General features: G+C 34.9%; 1 protein-coding gene across 1 annotated transcript in view; it reads right to left on the bottom strand.

Moving 5' to 3' along the window:
* SEPTIN7 (septin 7) overlaps positions 1–25,869 on the bottom strand; it is a gene marked incomplete at its 5' end in the record, with an annotated part of 112,623 nt that overhangs the window by 56,513 nt on the left and 30,241 nt on the right. Inside the window, 1 exon segment of the mRNA XM_080817990.1 lies at positions 21,637–21,739. Within this exon segment, the coding sequence (XP_080674116.1) occupies positions 21,637–21,739 (103 nt within the window).

Genomic DNA, 25,869 nt, shown 5'->3' with positions numbered 1-25,869 from the left:
GTTAAGTTTTTGCTGTGTGTCCTTAGATTCTACTAATTCTCTCATTTATAAACTTTACCTTGGTTTAAAGTCTCATATGATAGAATAAAAATAGCAACAAAACTTAAAAATTCACACGGCATCAACTTAGAAACAATGAGTTAACAGACCATCCACAGTAAAAGACTAATAGGCCTCTCAGATACAGACAAACCAAGTGGTTAAAAAATGGAAATGCTCTGAATTAATATGCTTGATTGTCAGAATATACTGTATTATTTAAGAAAATTGTGGGGCGCCTGGGTGGCTCAGTGGGTTAAAGCCTCTGCCTTCAACTCAGGTCATGATCCCAGGGTCCTGGGATCGAGCCCCGCATTGGGCTTTCTGCTCGGCAGGGAGCCTGCTTCCTCCTCTCTCTCTGCCTGCCTCTCTGCCTGCTTGTGATCTCTGTCAAATAAATAAATAAAGTCTTAAAAAAAAAAAAGTAAGAATAACACAATTCAGAATTCTATATCCTAACTTAAGAAAACAAAATTATCCAATAAAACATAAACAGAATGCCTATCTGCAACATTTTACATTTCTTTATCACGAACATATTTCTTTACATGAATAAAACATGTTGTATTTTATATTCCTTTATAACTAATATTTTAAGATCTGTTAAATGAAATGCACTATAAATGTTCAGGAACAAAGTCACTGTCTGTCCCTCATTTTACTGGACTTTAAGAGAAATAACTGGATTTAATATTTTTTCTGTCTTTGTTAAAACAAAATATTATAATATTTAAAGATGTTAAATACTTGCAGAAAATTCTAAAATAAGAGTAACTGAGTTTGTTATATTGCTCCCTTACTTTAACATTAGATACAAGTTAAAATAACCCATGTCCTCTTTGAAGCCTAGCCCATGAAAGCCATGTATATCCCATCATCATTCAAAATTATTACATTTCAAGTCTCAGAATAAAACATTCATTAAATGTTTGTTCACAAGGTTTTGAAGAAAGTCACATTAATAATTATTTGTAACAGTTAAGGTAAGGTTCCCTTAGGTCCTTGGAATTATAAAGGCTCTCAGAGGTCCTACAATTAAAGAGACTGTTTTACCCAGCAGCTCCTCAACTTTGCAGCCTTAGACTGTTACCCCCAACCCCCTAAAATATCTAGTAACATCTAACATATGAAGCATACTTTGAGATATTATACTGTGTAATTCTTATAAATTATTTTTCCTTAATCATACATAGTTATAGCACCTAATATAAATAACAGTATTGTCTTAGTTATTGTTAAGTAGAGAATACATAGCTTAAACCTTGAGGATTTTTCATTTGTATACAGCATATAAACACTTAAGCACAGATGCTCCTCCGTTTTATCAATTAGTGGCTTGGAAAAACCTACTTCATTACACAAACTGTGTAAGGAACACACATAATGTGGTTTTATTATCAACATCATTTGCTAATTATGTAGTCTCAGAACATTATAACTAGAATAGTCCTTAGAGACACAAATCAAACCACTTAAACATTAGAAAATGAAGCCAAAAAGAAGTTAACTGACTATGCCAAGAGCACAGCAAGGTAAGTGGTAGAGCAAGAACAAGAACATTCCTGTTCCAATCCCCAAGCTTGGGGTTCTGCTCTTCATGTAAATCTCCTTCTACATGAAGTCTCTGGGATTCTCCATGGACTCTCCATGGAGGCAGCTATTTTCAAACTTTTATTACAACAATTTACAGAAAACAGAGAAGCCTCCTCTGCATACATTTTGCATCAAAACCCAGCATACACATACATACACGTATACTTATCTGTATTGTACAAACGTATGTGCATACAAATTTAAAAATTTAATGAAATAATACTCATGTTAAGCAAAATACACTCTATTTTCAAATCATTTCTATTTTTCATTTTTTTAAATGACTCACTAAATTCACATCAGGATCCAATTTGAAAAAACCTGCCAAGGAGGATTCAAAGTTTCATTCAGATAAATTATCTCCCAACATCCTATAGCTTCTGCATCCCAACAGCTATCCTCTGATAGACTATTACAATTGACAGAAAATACAGATACAAATAATTTCATTTTGTGATTATTTATTAATAGCTGCTAATGTTGGAACTGGGGACATTTTGCCCTCAAAAGTTTAATTTCGTTGAGAAACAAGCTATAAACAAAAAATACAGTGGGTATACATAAAGTATATATAGCTTGAAGTATAGCTTGAAGAATCAAGGAAGACTTCACAGAGAAAGCTGCAATTCATTGAGATAAGCATAGGAACTAACCAAGCAAACCAGTGAACACTTAAATAATGCTTAGATGTGGAGTGACTTTTTAGAAAGGCGGAAGCTCAAAACCTGTGGTTTAGCACTTGGATGAAGAAAAAAGGAAGCATAGGAGGATGAATAATTTTAAGAGTGAGTAGGATACAATTATTTTTAGAGAAATAAAAGATACCTACTATGAGCAAATAGGCAACTGAATACAGTTTTAACTGGAGATAAAACTAAAAAAAATCAAGAAGCCTACACAAACTATCACAAAGTATCAAGGCTTTTTGCTTTTCTCAAAAAACTGAAACTGGAAGTCACCAGCAATAAATATTATTGGGTAGGGGGGGCTCCTAGGTGGTTCAGTTGGTTAAGTCACTGCCTTCGGCTCAGGTAATGATCCCGAAGTCTGAGGATCAAGTCCCGCATCGGGCTCCCAGCTCTGCAGGGAGTCTCCTTCTTCCTCTGGCCTTCTCCCCTCTCATGCTCCCTCCCTCTGTCTCTCTCAAATAAATAAAATTGAAAAAAAAATAAATATTATAGGTCTAGCTTTATTAAATGACATGGAATGCCACTGAGCAAACATATAATCAAAGAAAAGGCCTTACATTAACGGACTGGCTAATGTTTTGTTAAAATAAAATGGCTATGGTATTATTTTTGACTCCCTGCTCTTACAGGTTTCAACAACTGAACAAGTACACTTGCTGTGGGGTTAAGAGTGATTTATCATTCTGCGTTATGCTGTAATAAACACAAACAAACTTGGATCCTAATTCCTTCCCTGTCACTAGGAGCTTAATGACACGGGCCATGTTTTATCCATATCCAGATTTTTAGGGAATAGAATAGCATCTGCTACTTTATAGGTGGTCATTAAATAAATGAATGGGGAATGCAAAGATGTTGTCCTACTAGGCAGAATTTGACCAAGACCATGAATGAGATATCCAAGAGTAACAGAATTTCAGAGAACTAAGGATCTCAACAGCCTAGAAAAGAGGTCATATTTCAATGAGGTTTTGAAGGCTGAAGGAGCATTCCAACTATCTGGAATATAGGTATAAAAGACCACTTTAAACCACCTTGCAGCAACAGCATGGGAAAGAAAGCAAAGGATTAAAACAACAACAACAACAACAATATTTAACTCCTTTCAGGGGGCCTGGGTTGGAATTTAAACAAGAGGAAATCCTGGTGCTTGAGAGATCCTGCAGACCACCTTGTAGAGCTTTTCCAACTTGGCCACTGCTTGCCTACTCTTGTTTATCCGGAGGTTTGAAATCAGTTTTATACAAATTCAGATACAAGTTGACCACAATACATAGTGACCTTGATCAAAATAATAAAATAAGCTAATTAAATTATTTTATTTTTTTAAGATTTTATTTCTTTATTCATGAGAGACAGAAAGAAAGACAGGCGGAGGAAGAGAGAGAAGCAGGCTCTCCACAGAGCGGGGAGCCTGACATGGGACTCGATCCCAGGACCCCAGGATCACGATGTGAGCCAAAGGCAGACACTTAACCGACTGAGCTATCCAGGCACCTACTTAAGCTATTTTAATAAAATTTATTAGCACTGTACCTGACATTAAAAAATCATCTTGAATGTTATGTATTATTAAGATCCAGGTGTTACTTTCAGCTGAAGTAGAAATTAGACAGTATCAAACTGTATGCAGTTCTTAACCAGAATGTACCAGTGTTATTTAAAGAGCTATTTCAAAACACATGACTATACTCTACCCCAGAACTAAAGCCCAGAATATCCCATCAAGTATTTCCATATATGTTTTGGAGATGCCACCCAAAATGACTCAAAAGGTAGATGAAATTAAAAACTCTAGTGGGGCACCTGGGTGGCTCAGTGGGTTAAGCGTCTGCCTTCGGCTCGGGTCATGATCTCAGGGTCCTGGGATCGAGCCCCTCATTGGGCTCTCTGCTCAGCAGGGAGCCTGCTTCCCTGTCTCTCTCTGCCTGCCTCTCTGCCTACTTGTGATCTCTCTCTCTCTCAAATAAATAAGAAAATTTAAAACAAACAAACAAACAAACAAAAAACCTCTAGTGAGTAAATGATGACAGGGCAAAATGCCAGATTCACCAACATTTAAAGATGGCCAGTAAAAGGGATGCTGAAGAACCAGATAAATCAGAAAGCAGCATCACAAAAATGAGAAAGAATTGCAAGGAAAAAGTAGTCATACCAAATATGAGGTTAAAAAAAAATGGCCCAGGGATAATGAGAAGTCCTCTTACTGATCTTTAAGAAGAGCAGTTTTGGACTAAGAAACCAAATGGTGAGGAGTAATGGACAGGAAATTAAAAAGTATAGATTTATTCTTAATTTATATCTGGTTTAAAAATAAAAAGAGGTTGCTATTCTTTGTTTTGCTTTTTAGTATGCTTATCTCTCTGAAGATTTAATCTATCAAGAACAGTCTAGACTACACTAGACACTGATATTTCTTCCAAGATATTCCATTAACATGTGATCTGGGATTTGCTTTAAGACTATTTCATCTCCTCAAAACGTATTAGGACTGATCACATGCTAATACTAAAATGCAAGCTGAACAGGTTCCCCATGACCTGGCTCTGCAATTATCTAAACAAGATTTACTTATTTTAATTACAGTAACCGAGTGCCAACACTAAGAGCTAAGTAATAATTCTGCTATGTAGCCAGTAGCAAACATTCCAACCAGCCACTCAATAATTACCTCATCCAATGAGTCAAAAAACTTTCACTTGATATGTGTCATGGAGGCCTTAAGGAGAATGTTTATGACAGTTCTTGCTATATTCAGAGATAAAAGTATCATTTATACAGCTCAGTTTAAGCAATTAACTACCTTTTTCTTCATCATCATGTTACAAAAAAAAAAGAAAAATCTAAATGTCTATTTGGAAATTCTTTTCATGATTATTTCCAAAATGGATTACCACAACTTTTTGGTTAAAATACACTCACTGTCTTTTTTTTTTTTTTTTTGCAACTGAACACCAACTTCGTACATTTTTTTTTTTTTCAGTTGGGTTGTTTTTTTATTTTTGAGTTTTAAGAATTTTATCTTCTAGACATATACTTTTAAATCAGATATATGATTTACAAATATTTTCTCTCATTCTGTACATTGCCTTTCCACTCCTTCATAGTGTCCTCTAAAGCACAGAAGTTTCTCTTAATCTTGGTAGAGTCTAATTTATCTATTTTTTTCTTTTGTCTCATGTAATTTTTTTTTAATTAAATTTTTTATTTATTTTCAGCGTAACAGTATTCATTGTTTTTTCACCACAAATAATATAGAGGACAAGGGTAGACGGAGAGGAGAAGGGAGTTGAGGGAAATTGGAAGGGGAGGTGAACCATGAGAGACTATGGACTCTGAAAAACAACCTGAGGGTTTTGAAGGGGCGGGGTGGGAGGGTGGGGGAACTCACTGTCTTTACTTAGGCTACAGTCTGCAACTTCTCCTAGATTGTACATCAAGCTTCTGTCAGTTCTTCAGCTAAACTGAAAAAGAGCTGAAATTGACAGATACTGTTTACAAGCTCTCCCCTCATGTTCCTCCAAATTCTTCACATTGTTGCCCAAGATTCTAATGATCATTCAATAAACATTCCTTCTTAAAAAATCAAGTACTCTTGTGAATACTATTAGTCCTTCATACCTTGGTGGGGAAAAAATCAGACTTTTCCTCTAATTTCTAGTTGTGGTCAGCATTTACTAAGGAAATAAGTGCTTTAAATTGGAGGGAAATCGGGATAGTTTTGAAATGTGTTGATCAGAGGAAAGTAAAGATTTTGTGGCAATAGCAGAGTGGAGGGCTCTATGAATAGAGGGCAGCTTAAGTCAATGGTTACACCAGAGGGTAAGTAAAGGCAAAGATATCAGGAAAGGAAATAGAATATACCAAGGAAAGAATTTTACTTAGAGATCTAGTGGACAGAAGAGTTGAAGCAACGAGATGATTCATGCTTGGGCTGTGAGCACATTCTATAAAGTGGTTCTAAAGAAGTGGCTTTCAAAGCCAAAGTGGGCAGGCTTTAATCACCTGAACTACATGCCTGACCTATTCTTTCAAGTTCTATAAATCTCATATACCAAAACTTACACACTAAGGACCAATGGTGGGTTGTATGAATTATACTGGTGACTGTGTTAATCTGTCTTACCAATATTTCTTAAAACAAAACAAAACAACATGAATATGCATACAAAGAAATTATTGTTAGTGATATGTTTAATAAAAAGCTAGACCAAAAAAACCAAAATCCAAAAAACAAACAAACAATAAAAACAACAAAAAAAGCTAGACTAAAAATTTCACATCAGTAATCAAGGGCCTACAAGTTAAAATTCAGAACTTTTGTCTAATACTAATTTAGCAACATCATTTTGCTTTATTTGACATTTTAAAAAGATTTCTACTCTATTTTGGCAAGGATAAGCTGAAACATCCTGGCACATCTATGGTAACTGTTTAAGTTGGTATAACATTTTCAGTTCCCATCCTTGACTATGTCATCCACTTTCAGAGATCAAAAGCACAAGGGAAAAATGCTGCAAATAATAGTTGGGGTAGAAGGACGATCTTTTGGGTACCACAATGGGCACAGGCTAAGTATGATACACTAATAAAAATAAAATTAATCTGCCACTGAGAATTAGTTTTTATTTTTTATTTTTTTTATCTTCCCAAAACCTTTATTTTTTTAGCTTTCAAGTTTTACTTAAATTCTTATTAGTTAACATATAGTGTAATATTAGTTTCAGGAGTAGAATTTACTAATTCATCACATATAATATGCAGTGCTACACAGCTGCTTTAAGTATTAAGGAGGGCACTTGTGATGAGACTTTGCTTTTAAAAACCTTTTTGACATGGAAAAATGCTTGTCTTGCATTAGGTGAAGAAAGTACATAAAAAGGAATATGGTACTACTGCTCTGCCTAAGAAACACAGAATATACATCAAAATTAGTGATTTCCTCTTTCTTTCTAAAACATTCCATCTACTCCTCTGTATTACATTTCCAATGGAAAACTATTTTGTAAAAAGTAATAGATTTATAGGAAGACTACTTTAAAACTACGTACCTTAATATCTTTGTTCTATCTAAAAACACGAGTTATCAAAAAATAAAACTACGTTTCAAAGAAATGTATAATTTAATCCCTTTCTCTGGACATTAAAGTAGACTTCGAGCAGTGCTCTTTAAACTTCAGAATGGGGAGTAAGGGACAGTTCTTGTCAAAATGCAGACTCCCAAATTCCCAGGAATGAGCATCTTGAATAAGAAGCCCAGATTCATTGGGCGCCTGGGTGGCTCAGTGGGTTAAAGCCTCTGCCTTCGGCTCAGGTCATGATCTCAGGGTCCTGGGATCGATCCCCGCATCGGGTTCTCTGCTCAGCGGGGAGCCTGCTTCCTCCTCTCTCTCTGCCTGCCTCTCTGCCTACTTGTGATCTTTCCTCTGTCAAATAAATAAATAAAATTAAAAAAAAAAAGAAGCCCAGATTCATTTTTTTTAAAGATTTTATTTATTCGTATGACAGAAAGAGAGAGCATGTGCAAACATGAGCAGGAGGAGGGCCAGAGAGAGAGGGAGAGGATCTCAAGCTGAATCCCTGGTGAGTACAGAGCCCCAGGCGGGGCTCCACCCCACCACCCTGAGATCAGGACCTGAACCCAAATCAAGAGTCCGATGCTCAAATGACTGAGCCACCAAAGAGCCCTAGGAAGCCCAGATGATTTTGATTAAAGGAGCCAGGGTAACAAACTGAGATCAAAATGTACTTCATTTAATGTCTTCATTCATTTGGCCTTTTAGATGACTAAAATTTTATAATGTCTCTTCCTTAATCAAAATTATCTATAATGATGGTTTGAGCCAGAAATACTACTTTTAATTGCTGAATGACACGAAATCTTATGGAAACATGATTCAACAACAAAAGCAAAGACCAATCTACATGAGAAAAATTAATTTTGAGACTCAAAATTAAAATCTCTTTTGAGGAGATGGAGTGGGTAGGGGCAAAGGAAGATGCCATGCCCAGCGGTGAAGCCCAATACAGGGCTCAATCTTACCACCCCGAGATCATGGCCTGAGCAGAAATCAACAGATGCTTAATCAACTGAGCCAGCCAGGCACCCCTCAAAATTAAAATCTTAATGTCATCCTAAAAACAATCCCTAAGATTCATTCTTTATATCACTGATATTACGTACCTGACCCACTCAAGGAAAAATAAGATACTCAAAAGGTTTACAAAGGACAGCATTAATTCTGTAGCAACTATAAAGCAAGTGCACCCCTTAAGACTAATTAGTAATGTCACATAAGTAACTTGAACAAAACCCAAGCTTCATTTTTATTGAAATGCACAGAACAGGCATACACAAAAATCATATTTTGTTAACAAGAATGCAAGCTACCTTGCTTAAAATGGGAAATAAGAGCAAATTCTCAACCATCTTTCAAATTAGCTAAGTCTGACTCTCACCAGAAAAGAGCTCTGTTGCTATACTGAATTGCAAAGTAAAAGGACAACACGTATACCCTGAATGTCTGTATCAAAGGAGTTTAGCCAAAGCAAAAGTTCAAAGTAAGAATTAATCAAGTATTTAGCCTCTTAGCTGCCATACTGTTCTCAACCACCCCGACCTTTCTTTTCTCCTCATCACAGATATTTGGATCTTAAAACTAAATTAAGGCATAAAAATGTGCTAATTAAATACATGCTTAAAATTAATATTTTAAGTAAAAATATTTTAAAGTAAAAATTTGATTTTAATATTTTACTTATTAACAGATTTAGTAGATACATTATATATTCATTATATATACAAAGTACATTCATATATACAATTATCTCAAGCACTCTGTGAGAAAGGAGTAATTACACATAGCAGACGGTATTATTGTCCAACTGTCTCCACTCTACCACCATCCTAAATCCTCAGATTCTAAGGGGGTATGTCTCTCTCTCTTTTTTAATCTTAGCCCTATGCCTAACTTAGAAACCTAACTAGGTAAATGTCTGTTTATCTAGATAGAAAATGTCTGATAAATGTATGATAAGAAACTGAGATTAAAAGTGACCTAGCCAAGGTCAAAAAGCTCATTTGTGGCAGAAATTCGAATTTAAAACCAGGCTAAGTACATATTCCTTTTTAATACAGTAGTTGCTGTATTAAGTATTAGAAAGTAGATTTATGTTAAATATAGAAACCTGATTTTTATTATATGCTAAAAACATAAATAAAAGCATAACTGTAACTAGCTCTTTTACAAAATTGTCAAAATGAATTAGTCATTTGAAATTTAAGCACAACAGAGAGTTACTGGTTTCAGAACTCTATCCCATCTGACAAATAAGATATTATCCCCATTAAGCCCAAATAATAACTCCCCTGACTCTTTACATGGCACTTTAAATGTGTACTACGAAAGCATTTATTAAATTAAATTGTAATTAGTAGCATGCATTTCCCTGGAAATTCCTTTGAGTGTTGAAGTGGTTATTTTCATTTTTATATTATCCTATTAATCCATAATTCCTAGTACTTTATTGCTGATCAGTTTTATCAGGTGATTACTGATCATTCAATTAAAATCTATTCTTAGAACTGTGACAAGGTACTATGGAAATCTCACCATTATGTTTTACTATAATGATTACCACTTGTAACATAATAAACAATTCAGTCTCCTATCATAAAAGCTTTAGTTAAGAATGAACCACAAAACATCCTTCACATTTGATTCCTTGACATGCACTATCATCTGCTTAGTTGAGGGTTCTATGTGCAAGAACAGAAGTCCCCAAGTCTAAAGTTTTGTTCCTTCTAAATATTAACCTATTTGTCTCAACTGTTAATAAATTTGGAGGCCAACTAAAAGTTCTCAAGCTAAAAGTTCCAAGGTTTTATCCCCATTAGTCATTTTTATGGCAGTCCCAAATTATAATTTTACTACCTTTCTTTTCAGCATCAAAAAAAAAGTCAAATTATTTCTTCTACTTATAGGCCAGTTAATTCTATAATTAAACATAAGTTTTTAAAGCCTTCAAAATTATTTCAGCTATTTCTCTTCCACTTTCCTCCCTGAAAATTCAGTCCAAAAATCATTATCTGGGTCTGAGAAAGGAAGGAGACTATGTTGGAAGGAGAGCTACAGTGGTCTAAGAGCAGTGTGTTAGAGACTGCAAAATGAAGATGGCTTCGAAAGGTGTCCTGGGAGAAGACCTGAACCTAAACAGGATGAGGAGGGCACCTATGTGAGAAGACTAGCGTGGTATAGAGTGTCATAGCACTTGAGAGGGGTGAGCAGGGTCACTGCATCGGAGATGAGAGGGGAGGAGCCTGGGGAATATAGCTGATTAGTTATCTCCAGGCATAACTGATCAAGTAAGTAAACATATTAGGATAATGGTTTCTTATCTCAGAAAACACTAATAAAGAAAAGATGAAAAATAGAAGGACCCCGAGGAAACGAACTGAAATTGGAAATATCAGTGTGAACTTAACAGAATACAAATGTAGAGAGGAATAGATACAGATTAATATAAATGTAAATGAACATTCCTGTGTCCATATGTAAGCATATATGTATGTATAGAAACATACATTTGTTATTTTCTGATTTTGATAGTGTTTTATGGTTATATAAGAGAATATACCAAGGTAGGGAAACACACAATTATCATGCATCTCAAATGTTTGCAGGGGGAAGGAAAGAAAATTATATACTGTATTTGTAACTTTTGTGCTTATATACTGTATTTGTAACTTAGAGCTGTTTCAAAATTAATTAAAACATTATTTCAGCACAAGAATCACTATAAATCAATGCCACAGGCTTCTAATTACATAAAATACTTTGTACCTATAGTTCCCAATTTTTTAGATAAATAACAACTCCTTTGGAGAATCTATATATCACAAACTATCCCGAAAAAATAAATAAATAAATAAAAATCTCAGTTTTATTTCAGGAAATTTAGTCAGTGAACTCATTTTGTTTGCCCCCATTTCCCCTAAAAAATCCGATTTGGAATCTTCAGTAACTTCGCTACTGCCTTAAATTATCACTCCTACATAGTAAAATATATTTTTAAAAAACTCAAATGTAAATGCATGAAAATTATATACTTAAATATGTTTCTTTTTATTCAAACAGAAAATTTAAATAAAATTAACAAGGTTGGCTTTCCCAACTTTAACCACCTTTGTAAGGTCTTTCATGGCAGACAGGTTATGTCTTTCCAACCTTTAAAATAATTCTTATGTTCTGAAGCTCAATGGTGAAACAAGTATGGTTTATTAGCATAAAACTATCTTTCCAACAAAATCTTCCTGCTGCATACTAAAGCATGAAATGAGAGAGAACTTCCTGCTTTGGAACAGAGTAAACCTGGTTACTAACACAGAAACCACTCAATTTCTAAATGCTCGGGAAAGAAAAATGTACTAAGAGTATGAAGGGGAAATTCTGACCTCCTGTGGTGCTGAGCTGTCTCTAGTTATAGCTCCAAAGAAGACATTAATACCATTTCATATTTAAAACGATTTCAGAGACAAGTGACAAAATTACCTAGGAAAAGGATGGACCCACCTGACCAACTAATAGTACCTGATCTCCACGCCCTAGATTATGGATGATTTCAAAATTGCCCCTTAAGGATCAAGAAATAGCACCCTGCCATGCCAAGAGAAAAACCACACACTAAAAGACTCTCTCCTATGTGAAAAATCTGTAAAGAAGTTTGCACTGACAAGGGCTCCCTTCATTACCTTGTCTTCAAAGTCCTAAGCACCTTTCTTTGCATATAGTGCCCAGTCTTCTTAAAATTTAATATTGATAGGGGTTCCCGGGTGGCTTGAGCTGGGCATATGACTCTTGATTTCAGCTCAAGTCATGATCTCAGGGTTGTGGTGTCCAGTCCCATGTACGGCTCCAAATTCAGGAGGAGTCTGCTTCTCTCCCTCTCCCACTGCTCCCCCCTCAAATAAACCTTTTTAAAAATTTAATATTGATAGACTGTGCAACCTCTTTTCTGTCCCAAAGTCCAGTAATTAAAATAAACAAGTGTTTCATAACTTTTATTTCAGTCCATCTATCTAATGAATCTTGAATATATTCAATATCAAGAAAACAATTCCCCTATGGCTGGAAAACATCAGCATTCTCATCGGTCTTCTCTAATTCAGCCCCATTTACTATAAGATTTATTTTAGTGCTCTCAGAAAGGCTGTTAAAAGGGTGGCCATGTTTTTAATCATAAGTGTACTCTTTTATCCCCAACCCTCCACTCACCTCCCTATTTTCAATAGACTATGATATATTTTCAAAGACTGTATTAGGATAGAACATGTAAAAGAAGTCAAAATAGATTAAGAATTATAATTCAAGGATTAACCTATATATATTTTAAAAATCACACTGAATGACTTTTTTTTAAGCCTACTAAATGAAACGGGGATATAATCCAGAGTACATTTCTTATGTATGTCAATCCAGGCATTATACCGTTACAAGATTGAAAAACTCCCAGTCTATAAAACTGCTTTGCATTTTTTTAAATTATACTTTTCCACAATTAAAGTGCTGAAAGTAAATCAGATAAAGAATTAAATGTTTAAAATGTGGATATTCTGACTACTAAAAATATCATGTACCATTTTCCCAGGAAATAGTAGTGTATGATTGAAGACAGTGGTCTGCTTTTTAGCCATAGTCTTATTTCTCTAACTCCCGCATTATGCTGTTTGTATATTTCTTATGCCAGTTATCATTTAATGTTGTAGTTCACTTGTATACTTTTGTCCTCCTTTACTACTCCCTTACAGTGTCTTCAACTACATTTACATTCTTCCCTTCAGCATCTAGGGAATGAATAGGCCCACCTTCAATTATACTATACATCTCAAATTAGGCAGAAAATATTTTCTCTTTTTTAAAAGTATAGGGTTAATAGAACAAACTTTTAAGAAAACAATTTGCCAATATGTACCAAGAGCCACAGAATGTTGAAACAATTTGCTACAGTAATCCTACTTCAGGGACTATCAACAAATCAATAAAGATACTGCCCTCTGCTTCCCAACACACATACACAAACCCTGTGTGTTTAAGAATCTTCACTGCCATGTTATTTGTAACAGGGTAGGGGTAAAAACAAAGTTAATGTCCATTAGTGGAGAGCTAAGCTACAAAAATTACCGTATATTCAGTCATAGATTAGAATATTACGCAGCCAGGCGCCTGGGTGGCACAGTAGGTTAAGCCTCTGCCTTCAGCTCAGGTCATGATCCCGGGGTCCTGGGATCGAGCCCCGCATCGGACTCTCTGCTCAGCGGGGAGCCTGCTTCCTCTGCTCTCTCTCTGCCTGCCTCTCTGCCTACTTATGATCTCTGTCTGTCAAATAAATAAATAAAATCTTTGGGGGAAAAAAAAAAGAATATTACGCAGCCACTAAACATCATAGTTAAAATGCTGACCAAATTTTCCATTCCATAAATTTTTACTGTAGCATTACTATGAGATCAAAGAGAGCAAATCATTCAAATATCAAATGAAAAAGCAATGGTTAAAATTTGAGATAGCCACAGGTGGAAATATTATGCAACTGTCAAAAGTAAAATATTGAGGATAACTACAGCAAAATAGTAATGATAATTATCTCATCATTTTTACTTCTTTCTAGTATTTCCTAATTTTCATGTGTTTCAGGTATTGTTACAGAAAAGTCTTCTTTTCAGAGAGGCAGATCTGCTCTGATAACTCTAAACAGATCCCACCATGTTTATTTTCTTCCTAGAAAATAATATAATCTGTAATTATTTTACATAGTTTGCCTATCTCCCTAAATTAACATAAACTCTAGTCACCTTCCTACACAAGTCATGACATAATTACTGAAATTTATAACTCTAATAATGCGGTATTTATATAAGGAAGAACTACTGAATGAAATAAACCAAAGGTTGGAAAGAGAACCAACCACGCACATATTATCTTTTAAAAATCAAGCTTCTAATAAATGGTTTGGGGAGAACTACTTTACCATTTGAAAAATAAAACAAACATCAAATTCCTGTCTCACATCAAAAAAAAAAAAGAGAGAGAAAAGAAAAAAAAAACAAAACAAAACCGGGGCGCCTGGGTGGCTCAGTGGGTCAAAGCCTCTGCCTTTGGCTCAGGTCATGATCCCAGGGTTCAAGCCCCGCATGTGGCTCTCTGCTCGGCAGGGAGCCTGCTTCCCTTCCTCTCTCTCTGCCTGCCTCTCTGCCTACTTGTGATCTCTGTCAAATAAATAAATAAAATCTTAAAAAAAAAAAAACACCCATATGGATTTAAGATTATAGAATAAAAAGTTAAACCTTTAGTCTATATACTTAAATAAAATACAGTGGAATTTCCAGTAACCTCGAACCAAGCAGGAAGACATCAAGAACAAAAGCCATAAGAAAAAAGATTTCATGGACAACATAAAATCAAGTTAAAACACAACACAGAAAAAATTCTGGCAAAAAATGCCAATACCTAATAACAAATACTACTACTAAATACTTATTAATAATAATAATAATAATAAATACCCTGGAGTCCTGTATCTTATTAAAGAAAAAAAAATGAGCAGAGCTTTTTAAATTAAACTAGAACATGATACTTACAAAAGAATCAATACTAAAAATAAATACTAGAAAAAAAATAATAAGTTAACCAGCAACAATAAAATACAAATGAAAATAAGATACCAATTTTTAGGCATTAGATTGCAAAAAAAAAAAAAAAAGACTATAATACCCATCATTGAGAGTATGCACAGAAAAGAGTATTGTCAACACTAGGTAAGTGGGCAAAATGGTATACAAACTATTTTAGGGCAATTTGGCATTATCTACTAAAATGCTTAAGGGCACTTGAATGGCTCAGTCTGTTAAGCGTCTGCCTTTGGCTCAGGTCATGATCCCAGCATCCTGGGATCAAGCCTCATGTTGGGCTCCCTGCTCGGCAGGGACTACTTCTCCCCTGCTTGTGCTCGCTCGCTCTCTCTCTCTCTCTCTAATAAATAAATAAAATCTAAAACAATAATAATAAATAAAATAAAACCCTTAAACACAGGAATTCAAACTTCCAAAGCTTTATCTTAAGGAACTGATTAAAAATACAAGGACAGACAGAACTATAATCGTTTTTATATATAATTATCCTGACTGGGATGCTTGGGTGGCTCAGACATTAAACATCTGCCTTAGGCTCAGGTGAGAGTCCTGGAATCAAGCCCTGCATCAGGCTCCCTGCTTAGCAGGGAGCTAAGCAGGGAGCCTGCTTGTCCCTCTGCCACTCCCCCTGCTTGTGTTCCCTGTCTCACTGTATCTCTCTGTTAAATAAATAAATAAAAATCTTTAAAAAAAAATTTATCCTGATGTTGAACAACATGGCAAATTATGGAATACCCAACCTATACAAACCATTAAAGTCTATGACACAAGCATAGCTAGTTTATCAAAGAATAACTAACATCAAAAGATGATCACAATTTACTGCTTATTTTAGAGAGCAATCACAGAACATCACAGATAGATAACTCAGTGACAGGTTTTGGTAATATTTATTTTCATTTTGCTTTCCTGCATTTCCTAATTTTTATGAATGAAACACATTATCTTTATTACAAAAGCACATCTTAAAATACACAGATGAAAAACCTAGAACGAATTTTAAAATTAAAATAGTGGATATGTGGACGTATGTGATTTTCTTTTTTCCCAAAACTTTCTCTGCTTTAAGTTACTTCTTGTAAGTAAGATAAAATTCACATACCATAAATTTCACCACTTTAAATTGTACAATTCAGTGGTTCTTCTATATTCACAACATTGCACAATCATCGATTACTTTTATTACCAAAAGTAAAATAAAAATAGAGCTCAAGGAAGAAATTTTTGAAATATTACTCAAAGCATTTCAAGTCTCCAACATATCTTAAATTCAGAATTACACATAATATCACAGAATGCCGAACAACCTAAAAACAAAATGAGTCAATATTACCTTTCAGTTTCTCCAAACAACTCTGGATGTTATTGCAATTCAAACACCAACATGAAGGTGAGAGAAAATGACAATTATGACAGACAATGTATATCCTATTACCAACTATACACCTCCTAAACTTTAGCTTATAAGTCACATACAAAAAACACATTATGATAAACTTGAATCCCCAAAATGGCCACAGCAGTGTAAGTTCCTTCCCATTGACAAAAATAGAGATGTCAATCCTGCTACTAAAGACATTTGGTATAGGTCAAATATATCATGACAAACACTATTAGAAAACCTCTACCATAAAAATGAAGTTCAAAACTGCAGAAATGACAGAACTGTGGATTTTATCCTCTAAGAATTAAAAGTACAAATTTCCAGTTATAAGTCATGGGAATGAAAAGTACAGCATAGGAAATACAATCAATAATACTGTCATAACTTTGTATGGTAACAGATGATAAGGTCATTTATCACGGTAATGCACAGAACTGTCAATTCACTGTACTGTACACCTGAAACTAATAATACTGTAGGGTCAATTATACTTCAATTTAAAAAAAAAATTCAAAATAATAGATTTAATATCACTTGTTTTAAAAAATATTTTCTGGTAAGATAAAGCAATCCATAGTCTGAGTTCTAAAATCCTTGAGAATTCTAGTAAAATTAGGATTTTATAATTAACATTTTACTTCTCAGCATAGTCGAGTCTAATTAAGAAGCACACAAGAGACGGTCAAATTTAAGCCTTAATCTGTTTGACACTTTGCTGAATTATAGACCTAAGTGTCTTCATTATTTGATATGCCTGACACTGAGTTTTAAACTAAATTTTCAAATAAAGATTCAAAATCAAGAATTCCAATCTATTTATCCTGGTGGCAATCAAGTTCTTCAAAATCTAGGCTAGCCTACCTTTCCAGCCTAATTTTCAACTATTATAATGTCATATCTTATGGGTAAAATCAATGTTCAGGGCAAATTAATCTTGAAAACCCTGTATCATGCATAAACCACAATTACATACAAAACTGACAACCTGTTTTTCTTCCTACACCAACACAGATATTTGTGTCTGAAAATATATAAAGTAACTAGTTTATATTAGTGCACCATATTGTCACTACACTAACATTCAGCAAGGTAAAATATTCACAATATGAAAGTACGTGGGAGCTGAAAATGACTGGGGAAATAGAAAATTCACCTCTCCCACTTCATGCCTGCCCAGCTCATTCCAGTGCAATGGCAGAAAAAAACTGCTCATACAAGTATTTAAATTCTCTAATTCTCAATCATTCCTGCCCCACTATTCCCTCTCATTTCTGTCTCTTTCATTTTTTTTGGAAAAACATAACATCCAGATGAAATCATGTAAGTTCAAGGCATACTGGGCACACTTTATCCAATACCCTCAAATGAGCCTCTGCATAGTACTTAAGAACACACCAGACTGAGAAGTAGACTGAGTTTGGTTTTACCATTTGCTTAGCAATGTGACCAGGGGCAAGTAACCTAATCTCTCTAGCCTCAGTTTCTCCCTCTCTAAAATGGGGATAGTAATACCGACTTCACAGGATTATTGTTAAGGTTTGTATGAGTTAGGTACATACTCAGAACACTGACTGACACATAAAAGGTTATGCAGGTATTGGCTATTTCTTCCCAAGTGGACCACCCACTCAATGTCTATCCCAATTCTGTTCTTTAAAAATCTGTCCTAATACCTCTCCTCCTCAAATAAGGCAGAAATAATCTCTAACCAGGGACAAGTTCTCCAAACCCTTCAACTTCTATGACCCTTAATTTTTGTATGACTCCATTGATTCATATATACTTCCTAGAAATGTTACTTATCTTTTTATGTGTACTTTATGTTGTCTAAATTATAAATTCCTTTACGATATGGAAATATACACTATGCCTCCCTGATACAAAGAAGGCACTTAAATAAATACTCAATAAATTCTGCTTTTTTGAGGCAAGGTTACTGGATAAAGGTTTTCCAACAAAGGAGTTTCATAAAGAAATCAAATGTTAATACAGATTTTCAGTTTGTATCAATTTATAAGTCCTAAATCAAGAATCCTTATAAAAACTAAAACTATTCTGAGTTTATATCTCAAAACTGAGGACTTACAAAATGGCTAAAACTAACAACACAAGAAACAACAGGTGCTGCTAAGGATGTGGAGAAAGGCGAACCCTCTTGCACTGTTGGTGGGAATGCAAACTAGTACAGCCACTCTGGAGAAGTTTGGAGGTTCCTCAAAATGTTAAAAATAGAACCACCCTATGATCCAGCAACTGCACTACTAGGTATTCATCCAAATGATACAAAAATACAGATTCGAAGGGCTACATGCATTCTGATGTTTACAGAAGCATCATCAACAATAGCCAAACTATGGAGACAGCCCTAATGTCCATCCACTGATGAATGGATAAAGAAGATGTGAGATATGTGTGTATGTACATATATGTGTGACACACAACACACACACACACACGGAATATTACTCAGCAATCAAAAGAATGAAATCTTGCCATTTGCAATGATGTGGACAGAGCTAGAGTATATTATGTCAAGTAAAATAAGTCAGAGAAAGATAAATACCGTATGATCTCACCTATATGTGGAATTTAAGAAAGAAAACAGATGTATGTATGGGAAGGTGGCAAAGAAAAAAAGAGAGAGGAAAAAAAGCCATAAGAGACTCTTAATGATGGAGAACAAACTGAGGGTTGATGGGGGATGGCCTGATTGGTGATGGGTATGAAGAAAGGCACTTGTGATAAGTACTGGGTGTTGTATGTGACGGTCATTTAATTCTCAGAAACCATTATTGCACTGTATGTTAACTAAGTAAAATTTAAATTAAAAAAAAAATGAGGAATTAGCTTATAAGGAAGAACCCACAGTTAAGAATAATAAAGCAAGGTTAGCTTTAGCTTTCTGTGATTTGCAAACAATACTGTTATATTTGGCTTAAAGTCAGAAAAAACCACCAAGTATTAGACACTTACTTAAAAAGTGACTATGTGTTAGACACTACTCAACTATGTAGATAAAAAGATTCACTCCTTGCATTCAACAAGTCTATACACAGACAGCTAATTAAACAATAACATTCAAGGTGAAGTGGGTCAGGATATTAACACCCATTCTCCTTTAATCTCAGCTGAAGTCATATTGAGAAAAAGAAAAGACAAAAGCTATATTTCACAAACTAATAAGATACTTTCAGAGACTGCATATTTCCTCTAAAATCATTTCAGCTGACTTGAATTTTTTTTCACCTGGAAAAATGTTCGAGATTTTTAAACCAAATATCTGGCCTTGATCCCGAGATATTACTCTACTAAGTATATGTTCAAGAAGTCATTCTTCAAACTAAAATTTTAATATTGCAAAATTTAATTGTTAGAGTTCTCCTAACAGACCTAGAAATTTTTCTTACAAATTACAAAAAGATCTTATATTTGTTTACAGTCTGTCATTTAAGATCATAAATGTTATATAAGGTAAGATTTAGTATTTCTTTACATATAATGATCATGTTAACTGCCCTATAAAAGGAAAGGTATGTTCTGCATGTTTTATCCATCCATCTATCTAGACTGACCTCTGCTTCACAGTAGCAATTTGCGAGTTGGGTATACTATGCTTCTACTCAACCAGAAACAGGCAAGTTAACCAACTCTACCAAACATCAAGTCTGCAGACTTTGTACCATGCTTTAACTACTTAAACTATCACAACACAGATATTTCCAAACAGCCACAAAGTGACTGTCTGGTAAAACATTCCAGTCGATTGATATAAAGTATTCTCGCCTCCAATGAAGGAGTTATTTCAGAGCTAATTCAATGAATCTAATATTCAATACCCAAATAAAAACAACAGGAGTTGAACATAAGTAGCAAAAATTAATGAACAGTACAAAAAAGACAAAGTATTAACTCAATTTTCTTTGTCAAGGACAGTGAATCCATTATCCTGCCTTTCACCTTCTTAAAACATATAGAGAAATACAAAGTTTCATCATCCTTAGGATTTACTTTCAAACGAGCCTACAGCACCTGGTATTCCCAGGTGGTCTCCCATCCAAGTACTAACCAGGCCTGACCCTGCTTAGCTTCCAAGATCAGAAAAGATCGGGCATGTTCAGGGTGGTATGGCTGTAGACAGGAGTCAGCTTCTATGAAGTGAAATTATTATACATTTAAGATTACTAATCTGGGGCACCTGAGTGGCTCAGTCATTAAGCATCTGCCTTCGGCTCAGGTCATGATCCCAGAGTCCTAGGGTCAAGCCCCGCATCAGGCTCCCCATTCAGCAGAAAGCCTGCTTCTCCCTCTCCCACTCCCCTGCTTGTGCTCCCTCTTTTGCTCTCATTCTCTAAAAAAAAAAAAAAAAAAAAAAAAAAGATTACTAATCTTATATATGATATACTGTTTCTTCAAATATAACAACGATGGTACCAACATACAGTCAAAATAACCTTTGACAATCTCTTAAAATGGACTTCAGGCAGGGTATGGTGCTCAGAGGATAAAACACTTAAGAAAAATGTAACTGAATTAGAGAAGAAAGCTGTATTTCACTCACTACAGAGCTTATACTCAATGAATGAATTTCCAGGGTAATCACTTGCATGATTATGAACCTCTATCCCACCCTTCTTTCTCAAATTCAGAGCACGTATGTTTAAGTTAAGTACTCATGTGATATGACTCCTCTACAGTATATAAGCCAGAGAATAAAATTATCCTGTAATAACTAACCACAAGACACTTTCCTTTTATAGCATTACCAATTGAAGAGAATTTCTTTACAGTGTTATATTCCTCTACCACCATGGCTTTTCAACTTTTAGTTTTTAAAATTGTGCCACCTTTAAAAAAAAAAAAAAGGCTAAAAAATACATAAATCCTATCAGGCCACCAGGTAAAATTTTAAAATGTACTCACATAAGGGGCACGTGGGTGGCACAGTAGGTTAAACATCTGACTTCGGCTCAGGTCATGATCTCAGGGTTCTAGGTTGGATTCCTGTGTGTGGCTCCCCGTTCAGTGAAAAGCCTACTTGTCTCCCTGCCGCTCCCCCTGCTCATGCGCTAGCACTCTCTCTCTCTCAAATAAATAAATAGAATCTTTTAAAAAAATGTATTCACGTAATAAGATATAACACAATTCCTACAGTCATTTAGGCTACTGTCTTCTTAAATTCATTCAGAGCTGATTAATAACTTAAAACTCAGATCAAAATCCAATTTTAGTAAGAAAACATATCTTACCAACAACCATAAGAGTGAATTCAAACCCTCTCTTCACTGATTTTCTGTATACTTGATTTGGGAGATTTGCAAATCCCACATAGCCTTCAAGGTTCTTCTGTTGCTGAGAAAAGCAAAAAGGACCAAGTTATTCATGTATCAACAAAACTCTTCTGTCACATATTTCAAATTCCTGTCAATAACCTATTTTAGAAAACTATACAAACTATTATCCATGGCAAATCAAACTGATTTTATAGTGTTACCAATAAAAGTATTAACTACAGCAAAAGACAAAGTGAATTAGGAGTATGAGTTGATTTGACAATATAATGGTCAATTATAAAAACCCAAGGGCAAAAAATAAAAACCAAAGAAACCTTCCTCAGAGCAAAGATTTCAACTTACAATTAGTCAATAATAAGATTCTGACCAATCAGCTTAAAAAAAAAAAAAAAGTGTTTTTCAGGATAAAAAAATTCAAATACCCTTATAGTAGGAACTCTCTTAATCATCCCTTTACTCATACTAATCACCACAGGTATGAATTTCTTGAAATTTGTCTTCTTATTCATGAAATGAAATCAAATGTTGAGTTTAAAACAATTTTCTCATAAATTCTTAAAAGTTCTTATGGCCAAGTCAATCAATAAACAATATCTTTCAAGCTATTAATACCAGGCCCAATTATGCCACTTCAGCATTTCAAATGATCCTGTTGCCTCCCTCATCGGGGACATCAGATTTATCCAGATTTTAAAGAAAATAAGAATTCAGTTTTCTGCATGGTTTTTGATTCTTTGATGATCTCAACAATAGTTTCATGAGTAATTCAAAGACACCTAGTTTTAAATTGGTGTAGTAATTAAATCTGACTTTTAACTTACCAAGTGCTGAGAAAAACTGTCCACAGTTCAGACCATCTGAGTGAGTAGTCTTACCGGTTAATTTTACTTAGAGGTAGGTCTTACTCATCATTAAAATACAATGGCAAAATATTCCTAAGAGGTACATATTTCTCTTAAAAGTTTATGACACATTTAATATCTCATTAAAAAAAAGAAATACTCATGAAATCAAAGCATTAACTCAACACACTTGGATTTAAACAGCAATCTGCATTCCTCACTAGCATCACAGGTAACAAAATCCATCCACCACCTTTTAGCATTTTTTTTTGATTCATATAAACTAATCTTTAAGCCAAATGTTGATAGGATAACCAAGCCAATTAAATGGAAAAGCTAATTTTAAAGACTAACTAGGATATTAATCAGAGTATAGTATTTTAAAATCAAATATATGAAAGCCTACTATGCATAAAGCTAAAAATATATATTAAATGTAAGGCTTCCTTAGCTCATATTTCATTGAACTGTACGTTAAATTTAAGTTAATTTAGACTGAAAACATCTCTGTATAAATTATCTCATATACTCACAGCTACTTTGTAAAGAACACATTTCCATCATTCCAGTGTTCCAGATTCCAACAGAACAGATCCATAGAGGAACAGTAAATGAGGAAATCCAAGAATTGTGTATGACACATTCAGTCCAAACAGGAAAGGCAAATCCATTGGAACATAGCAAAAAATAGAGGGAAAAAAATGAAAGTTACTTACATGTAACTCAACAAATTAGAAATAAATTATAAATAAGGTGAGGACAGGCTTTATACATGTCAAATACTTTTTTTGTGGGACATAAGACCTAATGAATTTTAATTAATGTTCAGCAGCTCTCCTGAAGACCTCTTAACTTTTTATAAAAGCCAATTACTACTATGCCTTGTACTTAAATTTTTTAAAGAAATGGTAGAAAAGCTGTTATGGGGGTGCCTGGGTGGCTCAGTTGGTCAAGCAACTGCCTTCGGCTCAGGTCATGATCCTGAAGTCCTGGGATTGAGTTCCTCATCGGGCTCCATCGGGATCCCTGCTCAGCAAAGAGTCTGCTTCTCCTTCTGACCCTCCCCCTTCTCATGCTTTCTCTTTCTCATTCTCTCTCTCTCAAATAAATAAAAATCTTTAAACAAACAACAAAAAAAAAGCTGTTATGTATGATGTTTCAGCAAGGTATCTAAGGACAGGGTTTAAATCTCAAGGAAAAAAATGTAACTTTCATATAATTTTGCTTTGTCAATCTCTGAATTAAGACAGTCTACATAAGATAAATGCAAATGTTTTAGTTAGAAACCTTTATACAGTGCTATATTTCAAGTTCTATTGATTGAAGTTCAGAATTGGAAGAAACACAGACTTGTGGATACAGGAAAGGGAAGGAAGCTAAAGATAGCAAGCAACAAATGGGAAGATGAAGTTAATGTGAGCTGTGAAAACTGAAAGCAATTAACAAAGCATAGAGAAGAAAGTAGACTAACTTTGGACAAAAAGTCTGTGAAAACTGTATATTTTTATTTTATATTGACACAAATCTATGAGTTATATCACAACCTGGAACACATGATGATATTCAAATGTCAACTTCACAGAGGCCTGCCCTGACCACCCTATCTAAAATTACAACTCCATTCTCCTCTGTACTTTGCTGCAGTTTTATGTTTTTCTACTTAGCACTTTTTTTATCACCTAACATACATTTTACTCACCATATTTATTGCACTCTCCACCCTATTCCACCTCCAACTACAATGTGAGCTCCTTCAAGGTGGAGATTAAATAAAGTACATAAAATGTGGCATCAAAAAAAGAAGCCGCCATCTGGGAGAGTTGAAAAAAGTTTCAGAGAGAGTATTTTAGGTTGCATATTCAAGGAATGCTCCAGACAAAAGGCATAAGAAAAATGCCAGAGAGTATGTCCCTGGGTCTTATTCATTGCTTTATCCTCAAGTCCTAGAACAGTCTTTGCCATATAGTACAATACTGGGAATAGATTGAGAAAAGGGAGGAAAGATTTCTAGGCAAAGGGCTGGGACCTAAAGTAGAGATGAACTTAGCACTTTTAGGCCAAAAGGAAGTTACATGAACTACAATGAAGAAAGCGGTGGATCAGGCAGGAAAGTGATGAAAACGAGGTCAGGAAGGCAGGCAGAGGCCAGATCATGTGGGACCCAGCCAAAGTAAGAAATTTGGATGTTATTTTAGGCATGATGGGAAGCCACTAGAGGGTTGCACACAGGCAAGTGACCTGACCTGATTTGTGTTTTAAAGATAGCTCTCAGGGCTAAGAGAAGAAGTGGAAATAAGAAAACTAGTAAGAAGTCTACTGCAATAGTCCAAGAAAGAAAGGGTATACTGAATTTAGATGGTGTGGTTACAAGAAGAGATAAGAAGGATTCAGAATATGTTTTGAAGGTAAAACTGCCAGGACATGGCTAACACACTAGATGTGATTGGTGAAGGAGAAATAGACCAAGATAACTCCTACATTTTTGGCTTAAACAACTCAGTGGAGTGATATTTCTTAAGGAAAAATAGGAACAATAAGGGGAATTAAAAATTAGGCAGTGAGGGCCCAAACTGTCAAAATCAAAAACAGCTTTGAATGTGTGATGTTTGATGTGTGCATTATACATTCAAGAAGGCCAGAAACTGCAAGAAGTCCAGAAACTGCAGGGCTGGTTGGTGCTGAAAACATAGATTTAGGAATCATAAGCACATAAGTAGTATTAGAAGAGGGTTGGATTCTCGAGGAGAAACTAGAATTTGGGGGGGTAGCCAGAGACCTGGAGCACTCCAACACTGAGATGACAGACACGGGGTGAGAAAGATCAGTCAGCAAGAAGGAACACCAGGAATGGCTCAAGGTCACTCAACTGTGTTAAATGCCACTGAAAGGTCAAATGAAATATCAAAGACATAACCATAAAACATAAAACATAACCAAAAAGACATAAACATAAACATAAAACTAAGGGGGTTACTGGCTTGGATAAGAGCAGTCTCAGTAACATAGTGAGGAAGAAGAGTGAGTAGGATGAGGGTAAACAATTCTTTGCACATAAATATAACATTTTAAATAATTCTATGTTTTAAATTAAACTTTTTAAAAAGATTTTATTTATTTATTTGACAGAGAGAGAGATCACAAGTAGGCAGAGGCAGGCAGAGATAGAGGGGGAAGCAGGCTCACTGCTGAGCAGAGAGCCCGATGCAGCGCTCGATCCCAGGACTCTGAGATCATGACCTGAGCTGAAGGCAGAGGCTTAACCCACTGAGCCACCCAGGCACCCCAAAATTAAATTATTTTAAAATTTAACACATTACTTATCAGCCCTCTATAATTATTTCCCAGA

Source organism: Martes martes (genome assembly GCF_963455335.1).
Source record: "Martes martes genome assembly, chromosome: 11".
In the NCBI taxonomy this organism is placed as follows: Eukaryota; Metazoa; Chordata; class Mammalia; order Carnivora; family Mustelidae; genus Martes; species Martes martes.
The sequence above is the reverse complement of the archived record's forward strand: the minus strand, read 5'-3'. Positions and strand labels throughout refer to the sequence as shown.